General features: G+C 36.5%; 2 protein-coding genes across 2 annotated transcripts in view; both read right to left on the reverse strand.

Moving 5' to 3' along the window:
• LOC135770628 (protein NLRC3-like) overlaps nucleotides 1–13,220 on the reverse strand; it is a 233,401-nt gene that overhangs the window by 21,165 nt on the left and 199,016 nt on the right. The window contains exons 5-7 of the mRNA XM_073815510.1: nucleotides 10,937–11,050; nucleotides 8,083–8,196; nucleotides 5,529–7,310 (exon numbers count right to left, since the gene is read on the reverse strand). Coding sequence (XP_073671611.1) covers nucleotides 5,529–7,310; nucleotides 8,083–8,196; nucleotides 10,937–11,050 — 2,010 coding nt within the window. The remainder of the gene's footprint in view (nucleotides 1–5,528; nucleotides 7,311–8,082; nucleotides 8,197–10,936; nucleotides 11,051–13,220) is intronic.
• Nucleotides 2–5,438, reverse strand: LOC135771604 (protein NLRC3-like). Its single transcript, XM_073815450.1, has 3 exons — nucleotides 5,434–5,438; nucleotides 1,387–2,628; nucleotides 2–20 (listed from the first exon to the last, which is right to left on the reverse strand). Exons 1-3 carry the CDS (start codon nucleotides 5,436–5,438, stop codon nucleotides 2–4), a joined length of 1,266 nt encoding a protein of 421 aa, XP_073671551.1.

The following is a 13,220-nucleotide window of genomic DNA, read 5'->3' on the forward strand; positions in this document are numbered from 1 at the left end:
TTTAAGACCCCGCGGGAACCCTGTGTTAAGACGACAATGTTTGACTTACTGACAACATAATGATGCTTATGTTTAATGTACTGCACAATGTTTTTATAACACGAACCCACAGTGTTCTGCCGGGACTTTAAACTTTTATAAAACTAAAGCGTCTTCTCTCCGCCTCTTTAATTTAACGAGGGTGTAAAGTTGTGCGAGCTTATTTAATCAATTGCTTTGAAATGAGCATGTTCAGTAACAGCATAAGCAGCTGTACTCCCACAGACTGCGTGGCAGTTAAAGCGCGTCCTTTCTCCGCCTCGCGTCATTTCTTCCGCTTGCGTTTTAAACAACTTGCAAGTGGACAAAAGAGACGGATTAAAAACACCAAATGTAAACAGGAATGTGTCTTTCTCGCCCACTTATAATCCAATCGACCAAAGCGCGTCTTAATACCAGGTGTAAAATGTTGTGAAGAAACCGCGTGACTGCCACCACCTGAACTGAGAAACTGACTGAAGTGAAGGGGGGTTGGCTGGTGTCACTACAGTGAGTGACCTGGGTCACCATTAGCAACCAGTATGGCGCACTCTGCTGGACAAACAAGTACTTACATCTTTCAAAAGCATTTAATGTGTTCTGTAAGGAACGTTCTTTTCGGCTTCATATCTGCGGCTTATACGCCAATACAGATATATCTGCGACAGGCTCATATCGGCCGATAAAATCGGCAAAACGATAAATCGGTCGGGCTCTAGTTCACGTCACATGTAAAAACACATGTTAAACACAGGTCAAGGGGCTACTTCCCTCTTAAACGTGTGGTGTCTTGTAGTTAAAGGACAAGTTGGGTATTTTACACTTAAAGGCCTGTTTTCAGATTGTTTAAGATTAAATAGAACGGTTTTGACAGAAATTTGGACATATGATGCTGGCCCGAAAACTTTCGGGTGGTTGTGTTTCACCTCACACCTTTACAATGGGTTTAATGGTGCACTGGAACAATCCTTCCTAAAATGCATTAAACTTTCGTTTACAAAGACGTGAAACTCACCGAGTGGTCAGGGGTGTTCATTGATATGCTCACACAAAAATCGCTGCAAAAGATGCTTTTCAACAGGTGTTTTACCATTCGTTGTTAACTTGTGGACCCCTTTTTTTCCAAACGCCTCAAACCCGTACATTCCTCCATTGAGAGCTTGAATAATAGACACTCCAGCCCAGGTGGTGGCACTAATCCGCCATTGCCAATTGCAAGAATAGAAACAAAGTTCCCGGCGCAGAGTAATACCGTACCTCACAGCACATCTAATTCAAGTCAATGGAGTTTAACAAAAACTACGATAAAACCTGTTGGAATGCGTATTTTGCAGCAATTTTTGTGTGAGCATATCAGTGAACACTGACCACTCGCTGAGTTTCACGTCTTTGTAAACGAGATCCTGTAAGAGAATCTGATTGGACTCCAGTGAAAGACCCAGAAGAAAACGCAGGAAAAGATCCAGATGTCCATTCTTACTCTGTAAAGATTCATCTACAGCTCGATGATGTAAATTGATTAATAAATAATCTTTTAATGATTTAAGTTTTATTTTGCCCAAAACTTTAGAAAACTGATTTTCATCAAACACATATCTGTTGTTGTTTGTGCAGGAGATGTGAGCATAAAGAGCTGCTAGATGTTCCTGGATGCTGAGATGAACAAAGCTGTAAACTTTCCCCTGATACAAACCAAACTCCTCTCTGAAGATCTGAGTACACAATCCTGAGTACACTGATGCTTCTGCTACATCAATGCCACACTCTCTCAGGTCTTCATCATAGAAGATCAGATTGCCTTTCACAAGCTGCTCAAAAGCCAGTTTCCCCAGTTTGAAGATCATGTCTTCATCTTTCTTCTCATAGTCCTTCTGATGTTTGATGTTTGTCTGAATGATCAGGAAGTGTGTGTACATTTGAGTGAGAGTCTTGGGGATCTCTCTTCTCTCTGCTTCACTCAACATTCTCTCTAGAACAGTGACTGAAATCCAGCAGAAGACTGGGATGTGACACATGATGTAGAGACTCCTGGATGACTTCAGGTGTGAGATGATTTGATCAGACAGACTCTCATCACTGATTCTCTTCCTGAAGTATTCCTCCTTCTGTGGATCAGTGAAGCCTCGTACCTCTGTGACTCGATCAACACACTCAGAGGGGATGAGATCAGCTGCTGCTGGTCTGGAGGTGATCCAGATGAGAGCAGAGGGAAACAGATTCCCCTTGATGAGGTTTGTCAACATCACGTCCACTGATGTTGATTCACTTACATCACACAACCTCACACTGCTGTGAAAATCCAGAGACAGACGACACTCATCCAAACCATCAAAGATGAACAACACTTTATATTCATCACTGAAGATTTCCATTTCTTTTGTCTCTGGGAAGAAAAGATGAAGAAGATCTAAAAGACTGAGTGTTTTGTTCTTCATCAAATTGATCTCTTTGAAAGGAAGTGGAAATATGAGGTGGACGTCCTGATTCTCTTTCTCTTCAGCCCAGTCCAGACTGAACTTCTGTATAGAGACTGTTTTTCCAATGCCAGCGACTCCCTTCGTCAGCACACGAAAGTTTAATGCATTTTTAGGAAGGATTGTTTCAGTGCACCTATGCAGACATTGTAAGGGTGGGAGGTGAAACAACAAACACCCGAAAATTCTCGGGCCAGCATCATATGTCCAAATTTCAGTCAAAACCGTTCTATTTCATCATAAACAATCTGAAAACAGGCCTTTAAGTGTAAAATACCGAACTTGTCCTTTAAGCAACCATGAGCCGCAATCTCCGGGACGACAAGCAAATAGATTGCGGATTTAAATTCGCTCATCTGTACCTCGTGTCAAATCATATAATTATAATTGTCACCACCATGGAATCAATTAATCTATTCGGGACTTTGGAGTGTTTGCTCAGAGAAGAGCTGTCAATCACTCAGAAGTATGAGAAGGAGGTGTGGGGTTAGTTTGCATCAAGTCACAGCTTCCAATGACGACATCATATAGAGAGGGAGAACAGGAGATGTAATGCACACAAACTAAATTACTGGTGAGAAAAAATAGGCTTAAGCCATAAAGTGCCAAGGTTAGAAAAGAATAAAGATGAGGAGAAAAGATACAAGTATGTATGCTGCTGTGTCACCTGGTTATGAGTAATATGTATAATATAATTAAATGTCTAGTATCAAATCACTGATTCTTGAAACTTTGGCAAAAACATGTCCCACTAAGAAAAGTGCAAATTCTGTTGTAAATTAATAACATTTTCATGAAGAAAAAGAATCAATGTTATAATCAGGGGGTCCTTTGCACATATGTAAGATTCTTTTATAGGTTTATTTTTATTTTTTATTAATTTAATGATTATATGCTGGACCATTGCCTATAAAATCAGCTGTCTACGGTTAAGAGATAATCATTTCAACTTGATTAAAAAAGACAAAAGTAATAATTGAATTGAATAATATATTTACCACATGAAAGAGTACATTGTAATATGTATTAAAAACTACAAACAGTGAATTTGAACAATATTTACTATTATTTTGTGATTGCTCAAAATGTGTCCCACATATTCGTCACCACCGTCAGATATTTAAAAAAAAAACTATAAAATCAGACAACTACAGGGTCAACTGCATTCCTGAGGACCCCATTTTCAAACCTTCAGCTCTACTGCATGCTTCAAGATCACTCAAGCTCCTGTATCTTTGCTATTTTCTCTTAAACTTGTTCATATATTTGGACACTACTACTGTGACAACCATAACATGTCAACACCGTCATCTTTGTATAAAAATATTAGATTAGATCATGAAATAAATGTATAATTTTTCACTATCTAGCTTGCTAAGCAATTACAAGTAGATCAGTAATTTTTATTTTTCTTACAGTATGTAACATTAAATACTACAATAATTTTAGGGTCACGTTGACTTATATTTTCTCCACATATTACTATAATAGCAAATTGAACAAAACTATAGACTAACACAGATGGAACTATGAAAGTCAATACTATGACTGAATAAATCCATAATATATCAAAACACAAACACAACCCGGTGGCAAAAAATACTTAATAGTTTATAAATGTAAAATGAATAATTGTGCTTTTTAATGTTAAAATAGCTCTTCGTCCCTCCTATAAGATGTCGAACCCAGAAATGGTCTGAATCCCCAAGCCTGTTTGAGTTTGAGACCCCTGCACTACAGCATTTATGACTGAATGACATTCAGGGTGCACTTATAATATTATTAAGCTGAGCCTGAAAGTTTGTTTTACTGGACAGTGATATCACTTTTTTTGTATGAAGGATAAACACGAATTAAAGGTGAACATTAATATATTTATCCCTTTTTTATTTTAAATATGATATAGTTTTATAGGAGAAGGTTTCATTGGCCAGTTTTTTTTCAGAGGTTTGTTTTTGGTTCAAACATCCATTGCAGGCATTCTTGGCAGTTTTTCTTGAGGCTTTTGAAATATGCATACCGTTATCGGATTTATAACGTACCGCCCGAAATGGAGAAGTATATCATGCAAAAAAATTTGGCCATATCGGCCAGCCATATGATAGAGAAACATTGCATTTTATTATTTTAAAACTTATAGGGGTGGTTACCCAGACAGGGATTAGACTAGGCCTAGACTAAAGTAAATGTAAGACCTGTCCAAACTGAAAACAACTTGCACTGACATATTCTAAAATACATCAATGCCATTTGTTTTGCCTTAAAATGCACACAAGTAATGTTTTTAGTAAGGTGTGTTTGTTAAAACAATTTATATTTCATAATTAAACTAAGGCCTAGTCCTGGCTTAAACTAATCCCTGTCTGGGAAACCACCCCATAAAACATTATTTCTGAATGTTCTGTAAAAATATTACTGTAAAAAACACAATTCACTTATTAGGTTTAGATGTTGATGATTTGTTTCATTTAAAGTCATCATTATTGTGATTAGTGTTTGTTTTAGTTGGACTCTTGACCCTTGACTTTTTGTTTGCTAGTTCTTCCCTGGTTGTGTAAACTTTGTGTATATAAAACACATTTGTTATGGTAATGTAAAGTTAGTGTAATTCTGTAGCAGTTGGTAGATAAGTTGTTGTTTTAAACATTGTGTGAAAATTAAAACATGAAATTGTCATAATGTTTGAAAATGGTAGAATGTAACATTCATCTAACGTTCAGACAACACAGAAACGTTCTTAGAACGTCAAGAAAACTGGACACTTTTTATATTGGCAGAATGTTGGGAACTTTTTTGAGATTGACTGCTGATTTATGTACAACATTAAGAAAATGACTTTTGTTACGAAAGATTCTTCCAAAGTAAGAGTTCAAAATAAAATCATAAAATAATGAAATTAATTTTATTAAAGCAACACAATTGCACTGTTGTGCTTTTCAACCTCATGTGGGAGCAGTAAGCCAATCTTACATGACAAACTACATAGTGTTGCTTTAATATGTAAAGTGTCATGTGATTGTTGTTAGTTTTACTTACTTGAGTTTTTTTGTTTCTTTAATCACAAGCTGCAATCTCACAAGAACTTCATCTGCTGTATTTTTATCTCCAATAAATTTATTTAGATCAAGTTCATCCAAATGCTGCTCAGACGTCAACAACACAAAAACTAAAGCTGCCCACTGTGAAGAGGAGAGTTTGGTCTTTCCTACTGATGAAGATTTCACATAATGTTGAATCTCCTGCAGCAGTGAATCATCACCCAGTTCATTCAGACAGTGAATCAGATTGATGGATTTCTCTGTAGACAGATTCTCATTCATCTTCTCTTTAATGTACTTAACAGTTTTCTCTTTCTTGTAGGAGCATCTTCTCATCTGTGTCAGGAGATCCTGTAAGAGAATCTGATTGGACTCCAGTGAAAGACCCAGAAGAAAACGCAGGAAAAGATCCAGATGTCCATTCTTACTCTGTAAAGATTCATATACAGCTCGATGATGTAACTCAAATAATGAATCCTGTTTTAAAGTTATAGAAAACCAAACAGATTTAAACACATTTTTGTTGTTGTTTGTGAAGGAGATGTGAGCATAAAGAGCTGCTAGATGTTCCTGGATGCTGAGATGAACAAAGCAGTAAACTTTCCCCTGATACAAACCAAACTCCTCTCTGAAGATCTGAGTACACAATCCTGAGTACACCGATGCTTCTGCTACATCAATGCCACACTCTCTCAGGTCTTCATCATAGAAGATCAGATTGCCTTTCACAAGCTGCTCAAAAGCCAGTCTCCCCAGTTTGAAGATCATCTCTTCATCTTTCACTTTCTTCTCATAGTCCTTCTGATGTTTGATGTTTGTCTGAATGATCAGGAAGTGTGTGTACATTTGAGTGAGAGTCTTGGGGATCTCTCTTCTCTCTGCTTCACTCAACATTCTCTCTAGAACAGTGATCGAAATCCAGCAGAAGACTGGGATGTGACACATGATGTAGAGACTCCTGGATGACTTCAGGTGTGAGATGATTTGATCAGACAGACTCTCATCACTGATTCTCTTCCTGAAGTATTCCTCCTTCTGTGGATCAGTGAAGCCTCGTACCTCTGTGACTCGATCAACACACTCAGAGGGGATGAGATCAGCTGCTGCTGGTCTGGAGGTGATCCAGATGAGAGCAGAGGGAAACAGATTCCCCTTGATGAGGTTTGTCAGCATCACGTCCACTGATGTTGATTCACTTACATCACACAACCTCACACTGCTGTGAAAATCCAGAGACAGACGACACTCATCCAAACCATCAAAGATGAACAACACTTTATATTCATCACTGAAGATTTCTATCTCTTTTGTCTCTGGGAAGAAAAGATGAAGAAGATCTAAAAGACTGAGTGTTTTGTTCTTCATCAAATTGATCTCTCTGAAAGGAAGTGGAAATATGAGGTGGACGTCCTGATTCTCTTTCTCTTCAGCCCAGTCCAGAATGAACTTCTGTACAGAGACTGTTTTTCCAATGCCAGCGACTCCCTTTGTCAGCACACTTCTGATGTGTTTGTCTTGTTCAGGTAAAGGTTTAAAGATGTCATTACATTTGATTGGTGTCTCCTCTGTTGTTGTTCTTCTGGATTGTGTCTCAATCTGTCTCACCTCATGTTCATTACTGATCTCTCCACTTTCACTCTCTGTGATGTAGAGCTCTGTGTAGATCTCATTCAGTAGTGTTGGGTTTCTCTTATTTGATGTTACCTCATACAAACACTCAAACTTCTTCCTCAGATTTGATCTGAATGTGTTCAGGACATCAGCAAGATTAGACTCATGACTGTAAATTAAAAATTAATATATCAGATAAGAACACAACTTTGAGTAAAAAAGTATAGAGCAAAATGTTGTTTTTGCATCACAAAAGACGGGACATATAAATATGGATGGAAAATGTTTTTTTTTTTTAAGTATCATGTGGTCAACCTTATTTAGTCTTTAAAAATAAATTAAAATCCTATTATATACCTGAAATGAGGGCTCATGTGTTTATTGAAGTCTTGTAGTTTATTCCCAAATTGCTCAATCTTCCTCCCCTTACAGTCGGGTTCTGTTATGATTCGTCTGGATGGCAAGAATGAAAATGAAGAATCACTTAAAGGGCGGTTCCCATTATAACTATAAAAATATAGTTTTAAAAATCCTTTGATTTTAAAGAGAATAGTGGAGTTCACACCACAACTATAACGATAAAGGTAAAAGTAAAAGTATCGTTGTGATCACTTGCAGAGCGATTTTTTTTTCTAACCGATGAACGATAAACCAATGACAGCCAATCAAATCTACTTTAATCTAAAGTGAACGCACATTTGAAATGACACTGTGGGTGTTGAGGATATCTGCTGGTTATAGCCAGTTATAGCAGCATATTTATACATTTCAATGTAAACAATTACAGCAAGTGGAGAGATTTTAATACAAAAACTGTAAATTTTATGTGTCTCTTTGCATGAATATGTCTGATAATGAAGAATAATTTCTCATCTCTTTGACAAAATACACGAAAAAAAAAATGTTAAACTACAATCATAGTTTTCAAAGATATTTTATACCTGTGTGCAGGCTGTGTTTCTTCACTCTTAAAGTATATTGGCAGAGGCATAGACTGATCAGTCTTCATAGACATACAGCTGAACTCTGAATCTGATCTCTTCTGATGAACTGATCTATAACACACAACAGATTACAGTTAATCCTCTGAACTGATGTACAAAACAAGTAGATCTACATGAGTTAATCAGTAGTATAGATAGGCATATTTATTAAACTCATTTGTTATTAAAAAGGACATAATGATCTTTTTATTGGCACTGTTAATACAAAAACTGAGTGCTTGCCCAGAGGCGCACCTTGTCAACAGGCAAGGCAGGCAACTGCTTGGAGCCCCGAGCCACTAGAGGGCCCCCGAGTTTGTTTCTCGGATGGCCAGCTACACCCGGTAGATGAACATAGATACTCAACATGACTGCATATCAAAATTCCGATTGGATGGAATGTTGATTGACATTGGCTTAGCCCAGTCAAAATCCAACCCAGGTGGATAACTTGCCAGTTTTGAAAATGAACGTAGCAAATGGGTGGCGTTGTATCGTTCAGTCGTAATGTCGCAGTTGATCCGTATGGATCACAACCCACGGTTTGGCTCGCATGTGATTGCCAGATTAATCCGCAAATTTAAATAGGAAAAGTTTATCATTTGCACGTGTTTCAAAGGCTTGCAAATGATAACACTCAAGTGATTTAAAACAATTTAACCGCATATAAAAGGCGCTAAAGTGAGCAGCCCTCTGTACCCACATGTGGTTTAATGTGCCCGGTCCAGCTCCAGTCAGGCACGTGCCCAAGTGTAAATCTTCTGGTGTAAATCTCAAGTTTAAATTTTAACAGTTAACTAGTGCAATCCTTTACAAAGACAATCGCGGCAAAAACGGATCTATATGCAATGTAGTCACCCAATTTACGCTTGTAAAAGCGACGAAGCAGTCGCAATGGCGCGTGCACGCACGTATCCATGTCCGCGCGCGTCTTTGCGTTCATTCGCGCACAACCGCATTCAAAAGACGCCACGCGAGTGAGTTAGCTTATGAAAACATGACGAGACTAAAGGAAGTTTCTAAATAACAATGCTAATTTTATTTTGACTCGATCATTATTGGCTTCTGTAGATGGACATCAGAAATGTTTTGTGCAAAGCAGGGAAAGGGAAGAAGAAAGGAGAGATGATGAGTTCATTAAGGGAGGTAAGACAAATTACATCCCCACCCTGTCAGGTCTCAAACATTATCAAACAAATCTCAGGAAAACCTTTTGTCAAGTCTGTAGAATTGCATTGTTGCTGAGAAAATCAACAGATGTATGTGTTATACTGCTCTGTATTTTCAGATATGAAATTAATATTTAGTTTACTAATATTTAACTCTAGGACACTAACTTACATAACAGTTAGCAGTAACTATGACTGAGATTATTTAGTAGCAGTCATAAAATGACTGGTTTCTTAAAATATTCTTGTATAAACAATGAAATTGCTATCATTGTATAATGTAGAAAATATTTCTCTGCTGTCATTATTTCCAAACATGTTATGCCATTTATGCATCCAAACATGTTAATAATGTTAGGTATGATGAGGATTATATGTATCTTTCGCAGTAACTATTGCACTGTAGAATAGTGGCAAAGGATATTGTATAGAAGTATTGCACACTTCTTGTACACAGGGAATTTTCTGCTTGGAGCCCCCATAGACCCTAGAATCGCCTCTGTGCTTGCCTTGCACAGATGTGTCTCTTTGAGTGAATATGTGCTGTATAATAAAAATAACCAGGGCTTGACATTAACACCCACCAATCTGCCAAGTGAGGGTAGATTTCTGATACCCCACAAGCCACTTTGGCAGGTTGAATATTTTTTTTAATTGTAGTATGCGAAATTATAAACAATGCACAATCCGATCCTGGGAAACTACAACTCCCATGAGCACTCCCTGCACCCAGCGCAATGTACTGAAACCGTTTGTTGAGGCGTGCGCGATCTGTGAATGCACGGGACGCAGTCTGAGCGCTTACATGCACACTTCCGGAAAGATAAAACAATTGCATGGAAGTGATTGAAGAGATTTAAAGTGAGTGCACACTATCTGGGCAAGAGTGGAGAAAAATTCATAGCGCATACCTGAATGCACACGTCCCAGTTTTGTCCGAAATCAAAGGAAACCAGCGAGTGGAGAGGTTCGCGCATAATTTTAATGTAGGCTACTGTGTACAACAATAATGCCCTCTCGACATTTGTCAGTAAAAGTCTTAAATCACTTTTAACACAAACCATGATCAAGCTTATAAAATACAATCTGCATAAACAAGTTGACAGTAAAATTTACAGTATTTACTGCTGTTGTTAATCAATAATTAAAGTGTTTGTCGAGGGTTTTTGTGTTTATCTTTTCAGTTAATCTTCTACAGCCCACTCCACTTTTAATATATTCATTCAAAGTTAATCTATTTATGCCTTCATTTCTAGCATGTTTTTATGCACCTAAATATATGATCTACTGATATACCTGGTTTATACCAGCATGTAGTCTGAATTTGGGTGGTCAGTCTGCATTTGAAAGTCAATCTGCATTTAATCTAGCTAAACTAAGTAAAATTACTTAAATTACAGTCATTTTTGGGTGCCAAGTTTAATCATATAAAATGTATTTTACCAGCAACAAAATTGTGGCCAGTGGCTAGTAACTTTTGAAAACAATTAGCCACTTTGACTGGTGAGCAAAGAAGTTAATGTCAAGCCCTGAAGATAACATTTTCTGCCCACAAACACAAGTATAATAGACAAGAAAAATAATCTGTTTTGCAAAAAAATCACCATTTAAAAGTTATAATCACGTTTCTGAATTTTTTATACCTTATATCAGGCCGTGTCTCTTCAGTCTTAAAGTATATTGGGAGAGGCATAGACGCATCACTCTTCATAGACACACAACTGAACTCTGAATCTGATCTCTTCTGATGATCTGAACTATAACACACAACAGATTTAATACTTAAAATAACATAAAAACATTTTTTTTAGATTCTCATTATAAAAACGAGCATTTATAGTAAATAATACCTATAAAAATAATATTTTCATATAAGTTAAAGGTTATTTAATTTATTTGTATTATTTTAATATTTTAAAGTGTTTCTATAAAGTACCTGCATCCTGGAGAAAAATCTTCATCTGTTGATGTTTGTGTTTGATCCATGATGAAGCTGCAGAGGTGAATCTGATCAATCTGATCTCCACAACTGATACTGAATGAAAATAACATTCAGACAAAATAAACTTAAAATCAAAGTGAATAAACAGACATTATAATTCAGATGAATGAATCCTGACTGTTAAAGAAACAACTGCGTCATCAACACAACTACACAACACTACATCACATTAACACAATATTAAGACAACATTAAGTTAAGAGCTACAGACAGCGCAAAACATTAAATGTATAACGCTAATATTAAAATAATCAAATATAAATTAATAAATATTTAACAAAACTATGAATGATGAAGTAAAAAGTGTCTGATCTCACTTGAACAACAATATAAAACACTGAGTTCATAGCAAGAAACATGAAAGATGTCATTAAAAATCTGAGTTATTCATCAAATATTCATCTTTAAACTCTTCCTGAAATACAAGTAAAACATTACTATTGTTTAATAATGAAGGTCATCTTGATTTCTTTTTGTTCAAAAACACTGCATTTTTTTGTTTGTTATTTTGACCATTTTGTTTAACATGATTGAAACGTAGCCTGAAAGATATTTTACTTAAACATAAACCTATAAACAGTAAATTCAGAAAAATGAAAATAATGTTGGAGTCTCTTAATGTTTTCCTCGACTGTAAATACTGATAGATCAACTTGATGACAGTAATTTTAAGATAAGAAATGATTGAATTTAAAAGAGTGAATCTGTCCTTTAAAGAAACTATGAATGAGGAAGTGAAAAGCGTCTCATCTCACCTGAACACACCTGAACACTCGCTGTCATCACAATCTGACTGGATTCACTTTCTCAAAATACTACAACTTTTACATCAACTACACGCACAAAAATACACGTAAAGCTGTTTATACATGTTATATTAATCACTTTGATCATCGATATGTTAAGAAATCAACTCTACCTGTTCAAAATGGCGGAAGATAAACACGAAACAATTTACTTTCACTTTCATCTGTGACGTCACTATTGTATGAGGAAGTGTTTGAGGTGTTTCTCCCTCTGCTGACAGTAAACAAACATTAAACATCTGATTACAAATAATTTAACAGATTTAATTTATAAACGAGACTTAATCATTAATGTGAGTCAATATGTTTACATTCACTGCATGAAACAAAGAGCACATCAGCATTAACAATAATTCAACTCAAATCAAAATTACTCCTCTTTTGTTTAACTAATGTAAGCCTAATAAAGTCATATGAGTTTAATATAATGTAGACTAAGTGATATTTTATTATATGTGTGAACTACATTTACATTCATGTATTTATCATAGTGTGAACTTTATCAAGTGTTTGGTTTAAAAAACACAGCGAGGTCTTAAAAAACGCACACGTTTAGTTTAAATGATTAAATATAAATGTGCTAACATAAACATTTAATTGAATAAAAAGACAAAATATCACGATAATGATCAGACATTAAACATTGAAAGATGTAAAGAAAACTCCGCCTCCACTGCCACCTACAGGACATTTGTGTTATTACAGTTATTCTACAGTGTGTCATAGACAATAGAAACATTATTCACAGTTTCTTTATTTTCTCCACTGAAATCTAAAGTGTGTGTTGAATGTGCAGATGAATGAAATGTATAAGATAACTGATGGTGCTGTTCTCAGATCAGATGCAGGGACACTGAGAAACATCAGCACCAGCACATCCGGCCTGTATCAGTGCACTGCGTCAAACATCATAGGAAAGAGCACCTGTGTCCTTAACCTGCAGGTTGTAGCACGTAAGTGTGTAAGGAGAGACATTACAGACACAAAGACTGTCACATGATCAGATATGAGGTCTGATCACAGCTCTGTCTCGTATCACAGCTCAGACACAGAGTGTGGGTCTGATCACCGGCCGGCGAGCGTTCTGGCTGTGATCATCTGATGTCTGCTGGTCACACA

The sequence above is a fragment of the Paramisgurnus dabryanus genome, chromosome 8 (assembly GCF_030506205.2).
Source record: "Paramisgurnus dabryanus chromosome 8, PD_genome_1.1, whole genome shotgun sequence".
Classification (NCBI taxonomy): domain Eukaryota; kingdom Metazoa; phylum Chordata; class Actinopteri; order Cypriniformes; family Cobitidae; genus Paramisgurnus; species Paramisgurnus dabryanus.